This window comes from Trichechus manatus, unplaced genomic scaffold (assembly GCF_000243295.1).
Source record: "Trichechus manatus latirostris isolate Lorelei unplaced genomic scaffold, TriManLat1.0 scaffold00103, whole genome shotgun sequence".
Taxonomy (NCBI): Eukaryota; Metazoa; Chordata; class Mammalia; order Sirenia; family Trichechidae; genus Trichechus; species Trichechus manatus.
In genome coordinates this window covers 3,128,659-3,151,258 of record NW_004444039.1, presented here as the reverse complement: position 1 = coordinate 3,151,258, position 22,600 = coordinate 3,128,659, and the positions used below count along the sequence as shown (strand labels likewise).

Genomic DNA, 22,600 nt, shown 5'->3' with positions numbered 1-22,600 from the left:
AGAATAGAGAACCCCTGCTCAGAATCTCCTAGTTATCGTGAGTTAGAGCTAGGATGGCTTACTCTTCTGGGGTCACATCCCTTTAATACTCTGAAAATGGTTGCCATGGAGCACCGTGGCAGGACAGTGGTAGAGGAAACATTAATTTATCTTACTCCTGTTGCTGGCGTTCAGTGAGAACCCCCTTCCGCCCCTGCACTGTCTGCCACAACATTGGTACTCATGGCGATTTCCCAGGAGGTCATTCTCGAAGGCTCATCCCCACCCCTCACCCCTTTAACTTAATTTGAACAATTGGATGAAATAAAATGAAAAACCTGTTTCTTAAAGGTTTTTCCCCTTCCCCTTCTCCTCCTCCACACTCCTCTACCCCTCCTCCCTCTTACCATTTTCTGAGCGGAGGTGCCTTAGGTCCTTAGTGGTGCCAGCTGGGTCAGAGTTGGACATTTGGATATATTGGAATTTGGGTTAGATATGGTTGGCTCAGTAGTTTATCTAACTACATTTTGTGTTTTGACCACTTGGTGGCTTTTTAAAAAATAAACTTGTCCTCTGGAAGTTACGTGCTACTTACATGTACTACATGTACCATCATATTTGAGTACTTAACCTTCTGTGTAAAACCATGCTAATTGATTTAGATTAGAAGACTGACTCTTCATTGGTTAGTATTATTACCCTCATAGATTTTGCTCTGGAAAGTCTCTCTGGGTTCACCTTAGTATTTCTTTTGCTCACACCTTACGGTCCCATCTCATTTGGGTGGTAAAGAAAGTACTTGAACAATGGAATACAAAGGTAAATCTGTTCTTTTCTAATTGTTTTATTTTACAAAATGCCAACATTTTACTGGGATAACCCATGTTAAGAGTGAAGCAGAAATGGTGGTTAGTGGGATTCAACATAAGGACAGGGAATGAACAGAAGAGGAAGTAGATGGGACGCCAAGAATCAAAGACAGGGCCGTTTAAGGCTCTGGTTCTCTAGTAGTGTTTATTTTAGAGGGAAGCAGTCTCAACACAGCTTTTGAAATATCTTTGAAAAGATTACATGAATAGAACAAAGAGAAATTGTGGACTTACTTTAAAGTTGAGCTTCTTAAACCCTTAATTGTTTCAAGGAAATAGGTTGATTTTGTAACACCAGAGTAGACCTTGTTTATGTAAATTGTAGGATACAGAGTGTGTTTGTTTGACTAAAAATGTGTTTTTTCTTTTTATTTTAAGAATGGTTTCATCCTACTTAGTCCACCATGGGTACTGTGCCACAGCAGAGGCCTTTGCCAGATCTACAGACCAGACTGTCCTAGAAGAATTAGCTTCCATTAAGAATAGACAAAGTAAGGATGATGTGGTGCATGGCTAACACTGGTTTTCAGATGATAAGTTTGGGTACTTCCATTTTCAGACTTTTTTTTTAATTAAAAAAAAAATTTTAAATACGTAAATTTAAATTTGATGCCTCTGAAATTGATTTTCATTTACACATTTGAAGATGACGTTTAAAAAAGTTCACAAAGAACTGTGTTAGAGTTCTGAATGTAGAAAGGTAATTGTTCTGGAGAAATTTTTGTAAGAAATATTTTTACCATTTTTTTTTCTTAAGTAAAAAATGTTTTCTTGTGCTTTCAGGAAGTAAATGTTTTATTTGTTTATTTTTTTAAGAGTAAAGTAGTTCTGATTAGATAGCAGAGATGACCAGTGAATGAAATTTAAATTGCCATCTAAATTTAAGATAGTATCGCTCGTTAGTATTCATTTCTTAGATGCTAATGCGAAATGTAGCACACTAACCCTTCCCTGCTCAGCCATCTTAGAATTGCTGCTGTTGGTCCATCAGGTGGGTCTGGCTTAATGAGAACGTACGGTAAAACAAAACATGAGGGGCGAAATCATGATGGATGAAAACAACTTTTGTGTAGGTGAGACTCCTAGCCCGACACTTAGTACATTGTGTTGGAGCTGATTATTTTATGAGCTCTGGGAACAGAGATGATCACGTCCCTCACTCCGTGTCCTCATCATCTAATCTGGCAAATGTTTGACACCCTGTGGATGTCTGTTGAATTCAGTTCTTACCCAAAGGCTAGCTTTCTTGTAGTTCAGAAGGTCATTTAGTTGATAAGATATTGTGAATATTATTTATTTATCAAAATAGTCTTTTTTAATCTCCGTGTTTGAAACTTCGATACTACTTAACAATTTTTTCCCCTGTATTACTGGTATGTTAGTTTGTGATCTTTTTTGATAGTTTGTGAAGGTACTTGTTACTCTAATATGTCTGAAATTTTTCCTGGATTCCGTAATTGAAACTATGATTTTAGAAAAAGAAATGGAAATTACAATAATTTATTTAAGAATTTCTTACTAACTCCCCCCTCCCCTGCTTTTTGAAGTTCTGCTGAGTTTATGTTTCTACTTTTTAAAAGTGAATTTTTTGCTTTTTTTCTGAATAGGAATTCAGAAATTGGTGTTAGCAGGAAGAATGGGAGAAGCCATTGAAACAACACAACAGTTATACCCAAGTTTACTTGAAAGAAATCCTAATCTCCTTTTCACATTAAAGTGAGTTTGTTTCATAAAATATGCTGTATTTGTTATAGACATATATTTATATAGATAGGTATGTAGAACCAAGCTAAGTTTCATGTTTAATAGGTTTTATTTTGGCTTTACCTTGTTGCGCAGTATTTTACATATAATTTTGTAATATAGCACATTTAATAACAGGTTATAAAACACTTGTGTTGAACCCTATAAGCAGATAGCATCCTTTGCTGTGTGTTTGTTCTTTATCATCCTGTCCATTTGTCTAAAATTTGAAAATCTTATTTGGAAAATGTGTATCTCCTTTTCCCCTAAAAGTCTTACAGTAAGTCTGTTTGGCATTTTTAAATGGTCTCTAATGAATCTTTGTTATTTTAAAAATCGGATGTTATTAAGCTTAAGATTTCAATTCTAAGCAGCGAAAATCCTCTGTAAGCCAAATGTCAGAATTGTTTTACTTGAGAGTAAAAGTTAAAATGAGGCCCATTTTGGTTAAGAGGTTGGGAACGGGGCTGGGTTGAAGAATGGAGGGGAGAAGGCTCTTGCTACCAAAAAGTACGAGGGTGTAAGTCAAAAAGTATTGCTACTGGGGTTCCCATTCATACATGCCTGGGTTTACTCCAAACAGAACGTGTCTAAACACGTCTCTGCGATCAGTGGATGTCTGCACACAGAGTCTCTCACTAATACACTTGGCTTAGTCTCGTAAGGGGGCCTTCAAAAAAAAGGGCATACTTTTTATGCCATGGAAAAAAATGATTTTGAGGTCAGGGCTAATATAAAATTTTTAACACAACCCCAGTGGATGTCTTCCCAAATCATTGAAGCTTTTTTATGTGGGAATGCTGCCCCACATAAAGCGACAGTTGTTAGACGGATCCAGCATTTTAAGGGAGGTCGGGAAGACCTCAAAGATGAACCGAGAGAGGAAACACTGCTCAGAAGGTTATGAGGACTGTTTCTTGGGGATCCCAAAGGGGTGCTCTTGATAGATTTTCTTGAAGGACACAGGACGATCATGGGTGCTTAGTATGAAGAAGTTTTAAGAAAATTGAAAACTGCATTGGTGAGAAAAAGGCCAGGAAAGTGGCACCAAGGATGAGCACCTGCTCGTTCTTCGAGGATAGCAAGGGCTGTCCTATGAGAATTTTGTTGGGAAACCTTATCCCATCCACCCTACAGCCCTGATCTTGCCCCTTCAGACTTCTTTTTGTTCCCAAAACTCAAAGAACATTTAAAAGGAACACGGTTTGAGTCCCTCAAGGATGCCAAAACTGCTGTTTTGACGTGGTGTAAATCGAAGAGCACAGAATTCTTCGGGGCAGGGTTAGAAAGAAGGAAAGAAACACTGCCTTCAGAAGTGTATAGACCTAGATGGAGGATATGTCGAGAAACAATAGCTTCACACTTTGATACTTTTGTTTAATAAAGGTTTCTGTGATTTTGTAGCAAAACTTTTTGACATAACTCTGGTGTATCATGTTTTTATGTACCATTTGATCTGCTACTGAGTTATTTTGTTTAAATTATTTTTAGCTGCAAAAACTTAAGCCCATTTTAATTTTCTCTATTATAGCTACATATAGAGTTTCATTTTCTCTGGTAAATCTTGATTAAGAAGCTAAAATTATTGTATCTTTTATATATACTCTCATTTTTCTGGAAATTTTACAATTAATTTTGATTAATACAGTATATGAAACAGTATTTAGTATTTTTAGCTTACTATTTAAAGAACAGACTTACTGATAAATACAAGTTCCTAAAATATTTCCGAAGCTTGCTGCTGTTAAATGAAACGAACGGGACGATTTGAAGATTACGTTAATGTTTCTTTTCTCTTTTAGAGTGCGTCAGTTTATAGAAATGGTGAATGGTACAGATAGCGAAGTACGATGTTTGGGAGGCCGAAGTCCAAAATCTCAGGACAGTTACCCTGTTAGTCCTCGACCTTTTAGTAGTCCAAGTGTGAGCCCCAGCCATGGAATGAATATTCACAATTTAGCATCAGGCAAAGGAAGTACTGCACATTTTTCTGGTGAGATTCAGTCCTACGACATAGCTGTCTTACAGATGTGTATACTTGGATGGTTTGGCTGAAAAATTGTAGGTGGTTCAGATTCCTCTGTTATCAGTATAAGCAGTAACTTAAAGAACAGCTGTTTCTGAAAGTCGGTTATTAGAAGATCTTCATAAATGAAAGTCTACACTGAAAATGAGTTGTCGCTAGAAATCAAATGATAGATGTTTGATAAGGAAAAGATAAGTGTGTGTTTTCATCAAGTATAAATGTAAAGGTGATTTGGCTGTGATACTTTATGGCACTGATCACCAGATCCATCTGGGCTGCCTGTCTGTCTGTCTCCCTTCTTTCCCAGCGAGGCTTCTTGCCAGAGTCTGCTCTCTACCTGTTCACTTTCTCCTGTCCTTTCTTGGCTCGCCACTCTTAACTCTCTGTGGCTCGTGGTTTTCTCTGGCTTAAAATCCTCTCCTTTCTTGGCTTTCGTGACATCAGTTCTCTGGGTTTATTTTAGCGCTGCTCAGTCTTTTCTTTGCTTATCTTTTTAATTCTGTGTTTCCCCAGATATTATCTCTGCTCTGTGTATTTGTCCTAAACAGAAGTCAAATGATGTTTCCTTTCCTTTCATAGAGTAATGTCCTTGCTGTTCAGTCACATGTGCCCTTTCTGCTTCACCACCTCTTAGCGTCCATCACCGTCCTGGACATGCGGGCTATTCTCATGTCTGTATCCTTAACCATCAGCCACCCCTCTTGAATATCATTCACCACTTCAGGCTTGGCTTGCCCAAAGCAACTCCTCATCTTTCTGCAGAACTTTTTTCCTGAAATTTTCCTATCTTAATTAGTTACACTACTGTCCATCCAGTCACCCAAAGCCAAAACACCTGGGAGTAATTGTAGCCCTTTGACTTCACTCTAACTCATCCACATCCTATCAGTGACACATCAGTTTTCCTTCTCTGTGTGGTTCACATCTCTTTCCTCTGCCGTAGTCCAAGACCATCACCTCTTCTTGACTGGGCAACTGTACTAACCACTTAACTGTTCTCCCTGTCTCTAGTCTGATCCCTTTCAATCATTTCTCCATGCTTATCCCGAGTCATCTTTTTAAAACTCAAATCTGGGAGTGGGGAGGGAAAAACACTAACTAGATAGTAGATAAATGGTAACTTTGGTGAAGGGTAAGACAATATGCAATACTGGGGAATTCGGCACAGCTTGACCAGGGCAAAGTCATAGAAGCTTCACAGACACAGCCAAATACCCTGAGACACTGGACTGAGGGCTGGGGACCATGGTCTTGGGGGACATCTAGCTCAGTTGGCATAACATAGTCTATAAAGAAAATGTTCTACATCTGACAGTAGTGAGTAGCGACAGGGGTCTTAAAAGCCTGTGAGCAGCCATCTAAGATCCCTCTACTGGTCCCATCCCAGCTGGAGCAAAGGAGAATGAAGAAGATGAAAGATATAAGGGGAAGATTAGTCCAAAGGACAATGGACCACAACTACCACAGCCTCCACCAGACTGAGCCCAGAACAACTAGATTGAGCCTGGTTATCACCACCGACTGCTCTGGCAGGGATCATAAGAGACAGTCCTAGACAGGGCGGGACAAAAATGTAGAACAAAATTTAAATTAAAAAAAAAAAAAAAGACCAGGTTTGCTGGTCTGACAGAGACTGGAGAAACCCCAAGAGTATGACCCCCGGACACCCTTTTAACTCAGTACTGAAGTCACTCTTGAGGTTCACCCTGCAGCCAAAGATTAGACAGGTCTTTAGGGTCAACAATAACACATGTGAGAGACGTGCTTCATAGTACAATTGTGTATACGAGACTGATGGGCACACCAGCCCAAAAGCAAAGCCAGGAAGGCAGGAAGGGACAGGAAAACTGGACAAATGGAAACAGGGAACCTGGGGTGGAGAAGGGGCGAGTGTTAACACATCACGGGGTTGGCAGCCAATGTCACAAAACAATTTGTGTATTCACTATTTAATGAGAAACTAATTTGCTCTGTAAACTTTCATCTAAATCGCAATGAAAAAAAAAAAAAAAAACCCTCAAATCTGAACATATGCTTTTGCTTACTGTCTCTTAATGACTTTCCACAAGTCTGAGTAAAATTCAGAGACCTTTGACATCAAAGGTCTTATCTCCATCTTGCACCTGGGTAATGCCAAGCTCTTTCCAGTCAGTGAAGGTATGTTGGGATGCTTCTGTGCTTTCACATATGTTATCTCTGTACATGGAATACCCCTTCTCCCTGCTCCACCTCACGTTTGGCTGTTAGTACTTTACGTGTGTGTGTCTTGTTGCTCGGGGATCGTTTGCATTCCTCCTAAAAAGAAGAGCAGTAACTGTTAGCTTTAATTCAGTAAATCATTGATAGTTAGCTGTGTGAGAAATTTCTAAAGTTGTTTTGAGCCTCAGTGTATTCGTAGGCGAAATGGGGATAATAATAATACTGTCCTCACAGGGGGATTAACTGTGAGATCCATAGTTAATCCTTCAGAAGGTGTTAGAGGAGATGATAATTATAGCTCAAAATTAAGGATTCTTAAATATCCTTTCAAAGAAGTTACTCTTTTGTTTACGGTTTAAGTAGTCTATTGATGCACCGACATTATAAAAGTCTTGAATAAAAGAAATCAAAGTACGAGGACATTATTTCCAGTCAAATCAATAAGTTAGGGTTTGTTTCTGTTTCCATGTGGTATCTTTTTTCTTCTTTTTTTAAGGTTTTGAAAGTTGTAGTAATGGCGTAATATCAAATAAAGCACACCAATCATACTGCCATAGTAAACACCAGTCGTCCAATTTGAATGTCCCAGAACTGAACAGTATAAATATGTCGAGATCACAGCAAGTTAATAACTTCACCAGGTAGGTGATTTCTCTAGCATTTGCATTAATGTCAGCATCCTAATTCTAGGTGTCGTTATTGTCAATCATTTTGAAAGAAATTAAGTTATATGCCTTATAGTGGGGATCTGGGAGTTCCCATGTCCCCAGAGAATAAATAAAAGGGTAAGAAATAAGTTCCCAAGGCTTTTCTGTGTCCCAGCATGCACGTGGGCTCTTGCCTTAATTCCATCCTCTGCGTCTATGTACTCTCTCCCCACTGATGGGGTCCTAGGGGCAGCTTCAGGGCTGTGTGCATTCTTGTCCTGCCAGCCACAGATCATGTACAGGTGGTCATGTAGATGCCATTGGTTCCGTTTCCAGGTGAAGTCTCATAGAATATCCAACCTCTAATGTTAATAAGACAATGTGTGTAATGGTTCTTTTCTCTCTGCGTGGGATTTTTTAGTGTAAATGGCATAGATGGTTTTCTGAATTCCAGATAACGTTACGAAGAGGCTTTTTTGAAAACCTTTCTCTCAGTAGCTTGCGTATAGCAGATGGTTCAGTCATTCAGTAGACATACTTTGAGAAGCTGTTGGGTGCCAAGTGTTCTGCTAGGCATTGGGGATACAAAGGTCGCTGACATAGTCTCTGACTTGGAAGAGCTTTAAGAAAGGTAATGTCTAACTGTGTACTACAGCCTTTGTCATACTTGGGTTTTAATTTTCATGAAACCTGAAGGTTCATGAAGTGTCATCATTTGAATCGAATACTAGTGTGCGCAAGCAGATTCTTGTGTTTGAGCCTATGCAGACCTCAGCGTTGTCATCTCCATTTGGCTCAGGCTTCATGAAATGATAACGTTTACGTTCATAAACATGGTGGATAGACTCAGCAATTTGGTGGTAGTTTGGCCGTCTGACATAAATTGGTTGGTGAAACTCTGCATTTTCGGGGAATGTTGTAGTCAGTACAGAATTTTCATACTGAAAGAGACAACCTTACTGAAAAATGGAAAAGGTAGATAATTTTTTATCATGGAGGCTTGATGAAAGTATGATTCTGGTGAAAGCATGTAAAAATACGTATTTGGAGATTAGTCGAAATTTCTAGGTTGTCTATCACAGATGACGAAAACCTGCGGAATGATGTCATATGACAGAGATGTAACGGAGATCCACAGCAGTGTCCCGAGAGTAACAGAAAAGCTTGCTGAGGAAGTCAGGGAGGTCTTCCCAATTAAAAATGATGTATTAGAAAATATGAAATTAGAATACTGTAATAAAAATTATGTATGGAAAACTTCAAAAGTTAAGCCCTTAGTACTTTAGAATGCTCATTTCATTGTTGATAGGGAGTTCTGCCATTGTTTACAGATAGGATTGCAGTCAGTTTATGGGTTTTTCTCTTAAATACTATACTCACGGGAGGAAGTTGCTAACGAGGCCTGTCGTTACCTGAGTTCAAGGAAACGGAAGGGATCCGTGATGCAGCATCCTCCTTTCTGTGCAGTACAGAAGGGAAGATAGTAAGCTGTAGGTGACCTGATCACCTTTGATTTTATACCTGATAATGGCTTTCCTTACAGCAAGATTGGGAAGTAGAGAAAGATGGTATTAACTATTAAAAACCATTTTACAGATGTAGAGCTGAATATCAGGAAAGTAAATGATTTCTTTTTTAAGGTCAGTAACTGGTAGCTTGTATGTTGCAGAGCTGAGACTGGTTCCTGGGATTCCTGACTTCTAAGTGTGTGTTTTTCCTTCTACCTCCCACCTTCTGAAACGCTCTTCTCCCTCTCTTCCCTACCCTCCTCACTAACTTCTGTTCAAGCTGCCAGACTCCATCCAAATGGCTCCTCTTCCAGGATGTGTCTCTTGATTCGCATCCCCACCAAACGATCTAGAGTGTATGTTGTGTGGCGGCTTGTGCTTCACTCCCATCGTAGTATTGATACTCTGTAACTTAGTAACTTAATGAGCCTTTTATAGGCTGTTAGCTGCTGGAGGACAAAGGCTGCGTTCAGTGTATCCTTAGCGCGCTTCACACCGCACGTGCCTCAGAGGCTCTTAGGTGTCTATTGAATGAATAAATGCCTCTGAAATACTACAGTGAATTGTCAAAAGAAGCTTTAGTGTTTTATTAAGATCATTAAAGCCCATGATCTTAAGGATCTCTGTTAAACCTTGTAGAAGTTTGGTTTTCTTACCAATTTCCAAAGGTTGTCAGGATGATAAACTAAGTTTTTCTGAATGAAGAAGTCTGATCTGGGCACCTAGGGCCACTGCCCTCTTCCCCCTGGAGTTGCTCTCTGTGTCTTTTGACCTGACAGATTTTAAATGTGAGGATGAATGCTAAAGCGTGAAGACTATTAAGGAAGGAATAGTCTAGAAGTGGGTTAAATATGAGGGCAAGAAAGAGGTGGAGCGGGTTCCAGGAGTGAGGTTCATTAGTTTCAGTGTAAGGCTTTCCCCTTACGTGCTGGAAATGGATTCTGGGGGGAGATGCTGGGGCAGGAGTTGATTCAGAGAACCAAGTGCAGATCTGGGTTTGGAAAGTAGTAGGACTGTTGTGCCAATGTGTAATTTCTCCAATTGATGTCAAGCCCTAAAAACACGAATTTTAGCACATGAACCTTTTTTCTCCCTTATTTCTAGGAGTACCAATTTGCTTTAAAAAAATCAGCTGCATACTTGACTTTGAATACATTTGAGATTTAACCAAGTATCTTTTTTGCAGATTGCTATTGCCTTTTGAAGCCAGTTTATAAGTAGGCTATGCAGTTGAGTAATAATTTATTTTAAACTAAGCTGCAAGTATGATATTTCTAAAATTAGGTTTGTTTTTTCGTTTTCAGTAATGATGTAGACATGGAAACAGATCACTACTCCAATGGAGTTGGAGAAACTTCATCCAATGGTTTCCTAAATGGTAGCTCTAAACATGACCACGAAATGGAAGATTGTGACACCGAAATGGGTCTGCAGTGATATTTCTTACGTTTTTAATAAAAAATGATGGCTACAAGGTTATGTTTTTACTCATACTGATTCACAGATGATGAGCATAAGCCAAATTTAAAGCTGTATGTGGCATAGGATTGACAGTAATAAATACTGCTTCTCTTAAACTTTGTTTTGAGACAGTGGGTTGTGAGAGTGGAGGCGGTCTGGTCCTTTTCTGTCCCTGCTGAAGCTCAGTGCCAGGCAGTTTTCTGTGCTGAACTCTGTCTGGCCTTAATGTCAGTGCTGCTGTTCATGCAGCTGTACTAAGAGTGTTGAGCCTTTAGGGTATTTGAAGACTGGACATATGAAAAGTTTTTACACTCATTTCAATATAGCCACTAAGGCGAAATGGGTAGAGTTGATTTTACAGATTCTAATCAACGAGAATTTCCTAAATCATTTAATGTGAGCATGTGTGATTATGCATATAATACAGTACAGCACATAGGTGCTTACTTCTCTCCCTCCCCTCCCAGAAATTATGTGATTCAAAGTTACTTTGTTGACAAATTTAATAAATTATACCATAAAGTTAAACTGTCAACAAACTTACCCATCCACTGGAGTGAAAATTATTGAAGGCTATGAAATATCTGTCAGAATTCCATGGCAACATTAGATTCCTTAGTGTATTGAGGTTAAAAGATAATTAAGATTTTTAGCGTATCTGGAAGAAACTGTAAATGCAGCGGTGTTCTTTTCTTGTTTGTTGTACCATTGCCTCGTTGTTGAGGATTACGTGCTCCACGTATACTTCACTTTTGCAGACAAGGAATTTGATTACAAGGCAGCCTCATTTTACTCTGTTAGAAATCAGCAACCTTGACTTTGAAAGAGTAATTTCCGCATGATGATTAAGGGCAGGAGTTCCAGAGCCAGATTACCTTGCTGTGTGTGACCTTGGCAGGTTACTTAATTGCTCTGTGCCTCAGTTTCTTCATCTGTAAAATGGATATAATAACAACTACCTTATAGGTCATTGTGAAGACGGAATTAATCTGTAAAAAGCTAATAGCACAAAGTTAGTGTGTAATGTGAGCCATTATCATCATCCTCCACGTTGTTAGCGATTTGTGTTGTTATTAATGATGGTTTTGGTTACAGTGTTGATCAGTGATTGTTGTCAGTCAAGGGGTATGCTATAAAATTATTTTCTAAAAGTAGTGTAATTAGTCTTTTTGATTAGTATAGTGTGGTGTTTTCTGTATTTTGATTGGAGTCATTTAGTCTGTTAAGTGTCCCAGAATTATTTTATTCCATCTCTGTTCTGTGTCAGTTAAAGCAGCCAGAAAAATCAATTACTTTTCTTCCCCTTTTTTTAATGTTGCTTAACACAGCCTTAGAGAATTGCGCTTAACGTTTCATAAAACGTCTCCTGGCACACTGGGTACGTCCTAACCCTGAGAAGTTGTCACTTGACTGCGAACTGTGTGCTAGATCTGGGTCCCTGGACTCTTGAGACTAGTTAAGGATACCTTTTCCCTGTAAAGTTCCATGTTCAATTAAAAATAAATCTGTATAGTTAGATGAAACGCGAAGGAGTAATTATGAAATGTACAGAGTACGTTACCAGCAGTTGCTGTTTATTCGTCATTGTCCTCCATTCAGTAAGGTCGTAAAGGACCCGCTTGTCTTGCTTGCAGAAGTTGACCCCGGTCAGCTAAGACGCCAGCTGTGTGGAGGAAGTCAGGCCGCTGTAGAAAGAATGATCCACTTCGGCAGAGAGCTGCAGGCCATGAGTGAGCAGCTCAGGCGAGAGTGTGGCAAGGGCACAGCAAATAAAAAGATGTTGAAGGTAAGTGCGCTTTCCCTTGAAAAATTAAAATATGTCAGAGGAGCTCTGAAATTATTTATACAACACTGAGCAGTTTACCAGAAACTCCTGTTGGGAAACTTGGGCGTGGATTCCCCTGATCTCCTACCCAGTTGAGAGTGGAATATTTTGATGGGTTCAGCAGCTCTAATTTACTGGAAGGAGCATTGGACTTCACGTCAGAAAGGTGGATTAAATCTCACTTTTGCCATTTATCAGCATTGTGTGGCCTTTGTCAAGTTACTAAAATTTTTAGTTGTATTTTTTCTGCTGGAAAATTGTCAGAGTTAATAGGAGAAACAAACTGTGAGCTTGCTGATAAAAGTATAAATTTGAGATATTTTTATTATTTTAGTAAACATTGTTAAGTGTTGCAGCAAATTGAAGGTATATAATACATGGTTTTCATTTTGATGGGGATTGGTGAAGGATTGGGTCATCTTTCACAGACAGAATACTTAAAATACATTTTCAAGTCTGTTCTGGATTGATGTCCATAATGGATAGTAAGGTGGCTACAATTTAAACCATTCAGTAAGTTAGCCACGTTTTTGTGCATCAGTTGAAAATAGAGGAATTTTCCACTAAGTTAAGTCAACATTGCAATTAGTTGTAGAGACGTTATGGCTTCTTTAAAAGTACTCCCCGCCCCAGCTCCCCAGCCTTGTGATCCTGTGAAACATTAACCTAGCCATAGTTTTTTTTTTCATGCATTAGGTGAGCTCAGAGTTTATTTGTAAAAAACATTTTCTCCTGAATGTTTTGAAAGAAGTGAAAAAAAAAAAAAGCAGTGGGGGTGGGGTGGGAGAATCATGCAGTGGCCTTGAGACTGATGTTGGGGTATGGCCATCTCTTCCTGACCTGACCTCAGAGCTGGTGTACCAGTCAGCAGCACCTCAGAGCACCTAACGCAGGCTAGGAAACTCGACACAAAACCAGTGAGAATGGGGCAGCTCCCTGCACTATACAGGGGCGTACAGCACCCCTGTAGACGTAATGTACCTGCAGAGTCTAGGCTGGGTAAGGAGCCCCTTGCTACACACCTCATGTGAAAGGCATGTAATGCTATTGCCAGGAACTGAGGGGGAAGGAGAGGTGTATCTACCGTATTTAGTACCTCATCCACTCCATATCACGGTAGCTGCTATTTCTAAATGAGCTATCACCAAAAAAAAAAGGTGAAATTATGATTCTTATGTTAAATAAAAGGGAATTGGTAGATTATGTAATTTAAACAATTTTTCATTTAGAAAGTCAAATGAGACATTCATACACCAGAAAATGGCTGTCCCATTTGCCCTCTAAGATTCAGAGTTCCTTCCTTGAGGTCAGGAAGGTCTTTACTTACCTCCCTCCCTTCCTTTTTTAATTTTTTTTCTTTTTTAAATATTTCCCTCATGTTTAGCATGTTGTTGTTGGGTGATGACAGGTCGATTCTGACGGAGAGTAAAACTCCCTCGCAGAGTTTGCTAGGCTGTGATCTTCATAGGGGCAGATTGCCAGGTCCTTTCTCCTGTGGGGCTGCTGGCTGGGTGGGTTCAAGCTGCTGACCTTTTGGTTAGCAGCTGAGCACTTAACCATTGTGCCACCATGGCTCCTTAACATTTAGCATATACACCAAAAAAAAAAAAAAACATTGCCGCCACGTCAATTCTGACTCATAGCGACCCTATACGACAGAGTAGATCTGCCCCATAGGGTTTCCAAGGCTGAAATCTGTATAAAGCCGACTGGCACATCTTTCTCCCGCAGAATGGCTGGTGGGTTCAAACTGCTGGCCTTTCTGTTAGCAGTTGAGCACTTAACCACTGCGTCACCAGGGCTCCTTAGGTATTTGGTAAATGTTTATTTAGTTGAAATTGAATTCATTTGAAAAGTGTGACTGATTTTTCCAGATTTGGAATTTTCATCACCATACAGCTGTGTAGAACCTTTTCTGGTATCAGTGGTGTGGAGAAGAAACTTAATATTTAGGCTGTATTATTAAGTTATTTTAGGTATCTGAAGTTAGACATTTAGGAAACTGAGTATTTACTCCTTTGCTACGTCCTGAGGTTGCAGCTTTTTTTGGTGTCTGGCCCCTTTAAGGAAACACTGGTGGTACAGTGGTTAAGAGCTATAGCTGCTAACCAAAAAGGTTGGCAGATGGAATCCTCCAGGCTCTCCTTGGAAACTCTGTGGGGCAGTTCTACTCTGTCCTATAGGGTCGCTATGAGTCAGAATGACTCGACGGCAAGGGGTTTGGTTTGGTTTGGGGCCCCTTTAAAAATTGTTAAGGGTCCCAAAGAGCCTTTGTTATGTGGGTTATATCTCCCTCTATTTACCGTAATAGAAACGAAAACTAAAATAAAATTTTTTATTAATTCATTTTAAAATAATAATGATGAGTCCATTAAATAACATTTTTAGGAAAAATAATTATCTCCCCCCATGCACACATTCACAAAAGTCAGAAGAGTGGCATCGCTTTACTGTTTTGCAAACGTCTTTACTGCCTGGCTTAGAGCTTCTCCTTAACAGAAGAATGGCTCGGCTCACGCGCCTGTGTTTTCAGTCTGTTAAGGTATCACACATCATGCGGCCTCTAGAAAATCGTACTGTGTAGGAGGGAGAGAAGGAGAGTGAGCAAAGGCACAGGCAACATCTTAGTGTGGTCGGGAAAATAGTTTTCACCTCTTGGGCCCAGGCGTGTGATTTATGTAGTGCCTTTGAAGAATTTAAGGTTACACTCCATCCGCTTATGTGTCTCTGATTCTAATTTGCATGAAGCTCAGAAAACAGCATTACATGGCCTATTCTCAAAGATATTCCTTGGTTACATACTGAATTACGGTAGAATGTGCTTTCCTTTCTTTAGATGGCTTTGCTTTTGCTCCTCTGACTTCAAAGCAAATGCCAGCTACTTAAGACTTTTTTAATATTTCGAGCCATTTCCCTGTCAATCCCCAAACTTACCTTGATCCAGCTGGGGATAAGATGGGTCACTGATCCACCTGGTAAGTAGCCATTGAGCAAGGCTGGAAGGAAAAAAGAAGCCAGGATTTGAGGGCAACTAGAGGAGAAAAGGAGACCCTGGTGGCATAGAGGTTAAGAGCTCAGCTGCTAACCGAAAGGTCGGCGGGGTTTGAATCCACCAGGTGCTCCTTGGAAACCCTATGGGCAGTTCTCCTCTGTCCTGTAGGGTCACTATGAGTTGGAATTGACTTGACGGCAACGGGTTTGGTTTTCTGGTTTAGAGGAGAAAAAAATTTGCCATAGTTGAGAAGATTTAGAAATTATTCCTCTTTTTATTCGTCATTTCTGTACCCATGTGATGGTGGGTGGTTTTTAAAAATCTGTAATGTTACTGGATTTGCATAAACTGGAGTCCTGTGTATATATGGATGTCGAGAGAGAGAGGGAGAAATGGTTAAGCTTGAGATTAGATTTACCTAGTTTGCTTCATCAGGAGGTGCTTGTCTTTGGTTCCGCTCAGCTGTGGAGAAGCAGGCATTCCTGCAGACCATACAGGCCGCCGGCCTGCAGTGAGAGTGGGCTCCTGCGGCGGTCGCCGGCCCGCGGTTCCCCTTTACGTTTTTCTTCTGTTTTTCTCAGTCTTCTTTTCCTGCTTTCTTTGCTTCTGCTCCTCGCCTGCCTAGGTCTGCCGTGGCTCCCATGAGAATTGCCCGAATTGGTTTGTTCAGCAGCTGTTAACTGAATTCTGCTGTGTGGCAAGGCATTGTGTAGGCCCTGTGGGAGAGGCAAAGATGAATGAGCAGTCCAGCCTGCAAGGAGCTGTAAATCTAGTAACTGAAGCAGAAATAGAACCATTTAGATTCACCTTTCTTACTTCGAGATGCTCAGATTTTAAGCCAAGTTTGAGAATCCTACCTAAATGATGTCACATTTCCCTCAGAAATTATTCCCATGGAGGTCATATTTTTTCTTTAAAATCAGAAGTAACCCCTAACACCACACTGTTGCACAGATGTGTTCAGTTTTGCACCCTAACTTCCGTGTGCATCTGTTTCACCTAACTTAGTGATTGTAGTTACACTGTTTTGTTTTTATTTAATGTTATAAAATTTATTGCCTCCTAGTTTTGTGTGCATTATTCACAGTTATTTCTAAATGACCACAAGATACTCCCCTTGTGTTGCTGTATCAGTTTATTTCACTATTTTATTGTTAGAGGAGCCCTGGTGGTACAGTCGTTCAAGCACTCGGCTGATAACCAAAAGGTCTGCAGTTCAAACCCACCAGCCACTCTGTGGGAGAACGATGGGGCAGTCTGCTTCTGTAAAGATCACAGCCTTGGGAACTCTGTGGAGCAGTTCTGCTCTGTCCTGTAGGGTCACTGTGAGTCAGAATCGACGGCAACGAGTTTGGGTTTTATTGTAAGATTATTTATTTACTTTTATATCACATGCTTTAGTGAATACGTTTATACACATATCTGTATGTTTCTTCCTCAAAATTATTCCGTTGGGTTAAATTCCTAGAAATAGAATTATTGGGTCAGAGGATATGAACATTATTGTTGCTCTTGCTACATACTGCTGTATTGCCTTCTAGAAACCTACCCGTTTACCAGCGGTAATGAAGGAGCGTACCGGTGTCACTACTACCGTAATCCTGCCTTAGTGGGCTTAACCATTTTTAAATTGCTTATTTGTATTTCCTTGGTTGCCATTACCAATTTAGTTTCATAGTAGGGTTTAAAAAAATTAAAAATTAATGATTTTATTAGTTTTCTTGCTTACAGCTTCATTTTACTTCCAGGTCATCTTTCATAATATTGCTAGTGTGATCTTTCTAAACTCAAATGTAATCTGTGTCATTCTTCTGTTTTAAACCCCATTGCCTTATTGGAAAAGTGTCAAGCTTTTTGGCTTGGTATTTGAGGCATTTAAGGATTGAACCCCTTACCCATGGCTTCAGCTGTGCTTTTTCTCCTTTCTCTCAGCTTCAGCTTGCGTGTCCCTTGAACCTGTTTCTGTTTTGTCGCCAGCAGTACACTGCATGTTATTTGTTACACGTCTGCCTTCCCTGCCAGGCAGTGTGAGTTCCTTAAAGCAGTGAGGTACTGGTCTTCGGTATGTGTAGCAGCAGCTTCTGGCAGCTGTGTTCAACAAATGTTTATAGAATTGTACTAAAAATAAAATATGAGGGCAAAAATTTAGACTTTTTCCTCAACATTTAAATTGGTAATTAAAAAAGACTGCATTTTACAAAAAGAGACGTATAGACTAGTTGTGTAGTCTTAAGCTCTCACTGCCTCACTTTGCCTCTCTATAAAATGGCCATAATGGTATCAACCTCATAGGGTTATTCTAATCAGGAGTAAATGGGATGATCCATGTTAGTGCTTGAAACACTGCCTCATACAATGTTAGTGCACAGTAGATGACTACCATCATTATTGTTATCTTTCGGTGATTCTGTCCTCCAGATGTTCTTTCTATGACTGGCTTTTTGTTTAAAATACTGGAGAGTGTAAACAGAATAATGGTCTTGATTTGAGATTTGAGCCTGCAGCATTTCACCTTTTGGCTGGTATGTCAGGACATGTACCCTGGAGGATAGTTTTGTGCTTGAAGTTTTTAATTAGTAGTTATCCCTTGGACAAGTTCTTTAGTATATCTGTTTATCTGTACTGTGGGCATAATACTTCATTAGATGGTCGAGCAGTAGATTAAGTCTTGAGCAAAGTTCAGTGTTTATAAACAATGTGATTGATCAGTATTCGCTTTACAAGATATTAACATTCTTTCCATCAGTAACTTAGGATTGGCGTGAACCAGGAAGTAGCAGAGTAGATTGTGGGATGCATAAAAACATCTTAAATACTGTTTAAGAAGCAAGTCTTAGGGTATCAGCAGGCCTGTGGAGCTTCTTCCCTGTACCCAGCACCTATGAATCCCGCAGGAGATTCAGAATAATATAGTAAATGATGTTTACCTTCAAAGAACTCTCACTGTGGGTGAGAAGCGAAGTCTGAACCTGATGAATATTCAGCACTCTAAGACAAGAGAGGAGCCATATATGTTTGCGTTAGAGGCATGTGTATTCCCTGTCTTGAAGCCTCACTGACTTCGCAGCTTCCCTTTGTGGGTAATTCTTTGTAACCACAATATGGAGGCCAGTTGGGGTGAGAAAGGTAAGCCAGCAGTTGTCCAGGGAGCCTTTTCCCGGCTCTGCTTTCAGGACCCTCAGAACACGGGAGACGGGGAGTGGGAGCCGATTTGCTTGAGCAGCTCCCCCTAGGAGGCAGGATTCTTCAGGAGGTTTGGTCTTCCACATTTCTCTGTTCAGCACTTTGAAATGTTTTGTTCCTGAATCCGCAGATTTCCATTTTTCACAACACCTCTCCGTATATGCCTAACTGGGAAGGTGTCCTGTGTCTGTATCCTCTCTGTATCTGTATTCTTTTCTGTATGCCGTTTACAAACTGAACCAGGGAAGACTCGGGAGAGCATTTGGGGAGTGATGGAATAACTCAGTAGCGTAATGCTCTGGATGAAGACAGTGACCTTTGGCATGGCAATAAGACATCGTGTATTGGAAACATTAGAAGGACTGGCCTTATGTTCGTTTCATTTAGTCGTTTAGTCTTCAGACACCTCTTACCATCCCCATTATCCAAATGAGCAATTAGAGACGTGTAGAGAGGGTCTTAGCCCACACCCATAGTGAGTGGTGGTGCTTGGACTTGAAGCCAGTCTCTGAAAACATCATAGTATCTGCTTCCCACAGAAAGGAGACACAAAGACAGGACCAGTCATCAGAAAGGAATAGTGTTGTCAGTTATCTTAAGTTAAAAAAAAAAAAGGAATGATTTTAACTATCATTGTGGTTGAGTGCCTTGAAGTGATGTTTTTACCTGTCTCTCAGTTTGGAACCATTGTGAACATAGTAGTTGAACTGTTTGAATTGAAAACCAAATTGATGTTTTCAACAGGATGCATTCAGTTTACTAGCTTACTCAGATCCTTGGAACAGCCCGGTTGGAAATCAGCTTGACCCGATTCAGAGAGAACCCGTGTGCTCAGCTCTTAACAGTGCAATATTAGGTAAGTAGAACCAGAAAGCACCACTTCGGCTAGATTGCCTAAATAGTTTGGAAAGAGTATTTGTGCTAGCATTTATATTTTGGTAGAGTCATCAGGAAGATGTTTTCTACATTTTTAAAATATAAAATTACCTTAAAATATAGGACTCCTCCTCCTTTATCTCAATTCCAAATTAACTAGATTCAGATGGAATAAGAACAGTAGACTGGGATGCGTCTTGGGGTGTTTGGAAAATAGAGGTTTTGTGTGCGCATGGATGTGAGTGTTTCCTGATAGCAGTGAATGTCTGCTGCTTCTCCTTCAGAATGAGATCTTTGGTGGTCCTTGTGTTTCCAGTTCAGAATATTACCCTACCAAGGACACCGTTTCCCCTTGTCATCCTTTTTAGTGAAAGGCGTTTTCTGCCACTCGTTTCTAAGATGGGCATCATGAGTTGGCACTCTCCTGAATTCACACTCTGGATAGACTGTCTCCTCTGGTACAGGAGAGAAGGATGTGGGTGTGGATGGGAAGACGAGATGAGTAGCTGAGGAATCCAGCCTGAGGGCCTTTTGTTTTTCAAGTTTTCAGGAGCTGAGAGTTGTCAAAGTTTCAGGAAGTGGTGAGAATTTGGAGGAGCCAGTGAAGGGAGTGAAATATAGCTGAACAGAGACTGAGTAAAAGGGTTAACTTGTGACATTGAGAGCCCAGGTGAGAAACAAAAGTATGAATTTATGGTGGCACAGAACCATTCTTTATAGTTGAATACATTTTCTTGAGTGGATTAATCAGAACTAGAGCTACCGTTTGGCTGCTGTAGAAGGAATTTAGGAACATTAACGAAAATGTGGTTCTAATAATTGGTCCACGGTAGGTAGTGAGTGAGGCTAGAGAGGAGTCAGCTGGACATGAAGCAGTCAGGAGGTGCAGTATTGACTAAGTACAGGAGCAGGCTGAGTGAGAACAGAAATGAGGGCGTGAAAGCTTGACTATCTGAGAAGTTTGAGTTTGATCCTCTTGATCAGGATTCCTAGCTGGCGACCAGCGCCCCTGCTACATACTCCCTGCCTCTTTGCTTGAGATGTTTCCAGTGGGCACCCCCATCTCAGCTCCCACCATGCTCAATACAGGGCAAGGGGCCTCCAGGTGACTTGAACACCCCCATCTCAGCTCCCACCGTGCTCAAATACAGGCCAAGAGGCCTCCAGGTGACGTGAGCACCCCCATCTCAGCTCCCACCATGCTTAAATACAGGCCAAGGGGCCTCCAGGTGACGTGAGCACCCCCATCTCAGCTCCCACCATGCTTAAATACAGGCCAAGGGCCTCCAGGTGACTTCAGCACCACCATCTCAGCTCCCACCATGCTTAAATACAGGGCAAGGGGCCTCCAGGTGACTCGAGTACTCTGTCGGCAGCAACCTTTGAGGTCAAATTGTATTTCCATTTAAATAAATTTAGCTGTGTCCTTTCATATACAAAGGGTGGGTCAGGAAGAGAACAACAATTTGAATTGTGATTTCTACTCCTCCTTCACTCGGTGAGGCTTGTTCAGGTGTGAGCATGCAGTGGGAAACCTGAATTCGCTGTTCCCTTGGTTGGTTTCCATTCCTGTGAGCAGCCACCTGCCAAGTATTAGATTAGTGTAGTTTAACAGATGCACTTTAACTGCATATTTTGTGCTTTTATATAGAACTAGGGTTGTTTGCATAAAACAATTTCAAGGCAGTTCAGGGGGGTTCAAAGGTAACTTAGATATGAGCAACTTTTTATCCAACCTCAGAACCCGGTTCCTCAGGTAAAATGGGACTTCTGTATTGTGCCTTTTAGGCCCTTGTAGGTTCCGAGGATTTTAGCAACATGTTTCAAACTATCTTAGGAAGATTAGGACAGTGCCACAAAGAGGAGAGAGTAATTTCCACGGGAGATTTGTAATGACAGCCAGGACTAGTGTGGCAGGAATGTGAAGGAAGCAATGAAAAGTATTCACATGTGAGCCTTTGTCGTTGTCTTTATAAAATTCATTATCTGTAAGGTCTAACACAGAGGTCTTAACATAGATGTCTTTTGTGTTGTAGTTTTCTCAAATTTAGAATTTGTATATAAAAAAATAATGTGAATTTTCTTTGGTTAATGTGTTGACTTTTCTTTGGTTATGCAGAATTCGTTTAGCTTTATCAGTAAAAATAAGAGAACTTAGTAACAATGCTGGGATTGTAGGGCAAATTATGCTTATGGCTTACCATAATTGTCTTTTTGAAATTATACATTATAGGTAATCATGAAGACCTAACTGGAAGGATTTTTGAAGAAAAGTGACCAGTTTTTTTAAGACAGTTTTTGATTTCTTGGGTTAGCTTCAAGGGAATTAAATTCTTAAATATTAAATTGCTTAGGACTGTTATCCAAGTTATATGTATTCTTAAATATTGTGCTATATTATGTAGTTTGTTATAATATTTAAATTTATTTATATAATTCCTGCAAAATTAATGACGGGCTTATTAAAGTGCTTAGTACATATGTATACACACATACATACTGTGCTATATTATATAGGTGGAGGTTCATCTAAAAATAACACTTTAAGTTATTAATTGTATATAATTCCTGTTTAATATGCCAAAAATGTTGAAGGTTGTATAAAAATGAAGTGGGAGTAGTAGTAGCAATAGTAACGTCATCAGAACCTGTCTAACTTCAGGGAGGATAATAACCTGGATCAAGATCAGCCCAAGGCTGGTCCCTATGAGGCGGAGGTCAAATGTAGCTCCACTCTCCAGCCTGTTTACCAGTTCCGACACCAGCCATCCCTCCCACGGCACCCTCTACTTCTCTTCTGGGTTTGGTGATCCATTGCGCAGTGGCCACACACAACTCACAGACCACACTTAGAGTTAGGTGGTTTATTAAGGAACAGGGTGCATCTCGGGATCAGGATCCAGAAGCATGTAGGCAGAATCTCCCTTCCTCAGTGCAGGACAGCTCTCTCAGCTCCCCTCAGGACAGGCTGCCGCCTCTGCCACCGGGCCCCTTCCCGGCCTATCGCTCCTGGCTCTGCTGTTGGGCCCCTTCTGGGCCAGTTGCCGTCTTCATGTTACAGCCCTTGACCCATGTTACAGCTCTTTTAGGGGGTTCCTTGCCTCCTCTCTCTCTCTGCTTCTGTCTCCCTATCTCTGTGGGGCTAGTTGCTTAAATACGCAAACTCCTTGTCAGTTTCAAGGCATAGCACTCCTGTTGGGGCCAGGAACTGACCATTCCCCTATCAGTAGGCCAGATATTTCCTTTGCTTAGTGAGCACAGTCTGTTGACCATCCCTGCACAAGGTGCAGAC

General features: G+C 40.5%; 1 protein-coding gene across 8 annotated transcripts in view; it reads left to right on the top strand.

The window, feature by feature from the left end:
* Nucleotides 1-22,600, top strand: part of RANBP9 (RAN binding protein 9) — a 114,251-nt gene that overhangs the window by 89,539 nt on the left and 2,112 nt on the right. For all 8 annotated transcript variants that reach the window (XM_023737457.1, XM_023737452.1, XM_023737451.1 and 5 more), the window contains 7 exons: nucleotides 1,227-1,339; nucleotides 2,456-2,564; nucleotides 4,394-4,584; nucleotides 7,313-7,457; nucleotides 10,276-10,397; nucleotides 12,067-12,218; nucleotides 19,177-19,288. In XM_023737457.1, coding sequence (XP_023593225.1) covers nucleotides 1,227-1,339; nucleotides 2,456-2,564; nucleotides 4,394-4,584; nucleotides 7,313-7,457; nucleotides 10,276-10,397; nucleotides 12,067-12,218; nucleotides 19,177-19,288 — 944 coding nt within the window. The remainder of the gene's footprint in view (nucleotides 1-1,226; nucleotides 1,340-2,455; nucleotides 2,565-4,393; nucleotides 4,585-7,312; nucleotides 7,458-10,275; nucleotides 10,398-12,066; nucleotides 12,219-19,176; nucleotides 19,289-22,600) is intronic.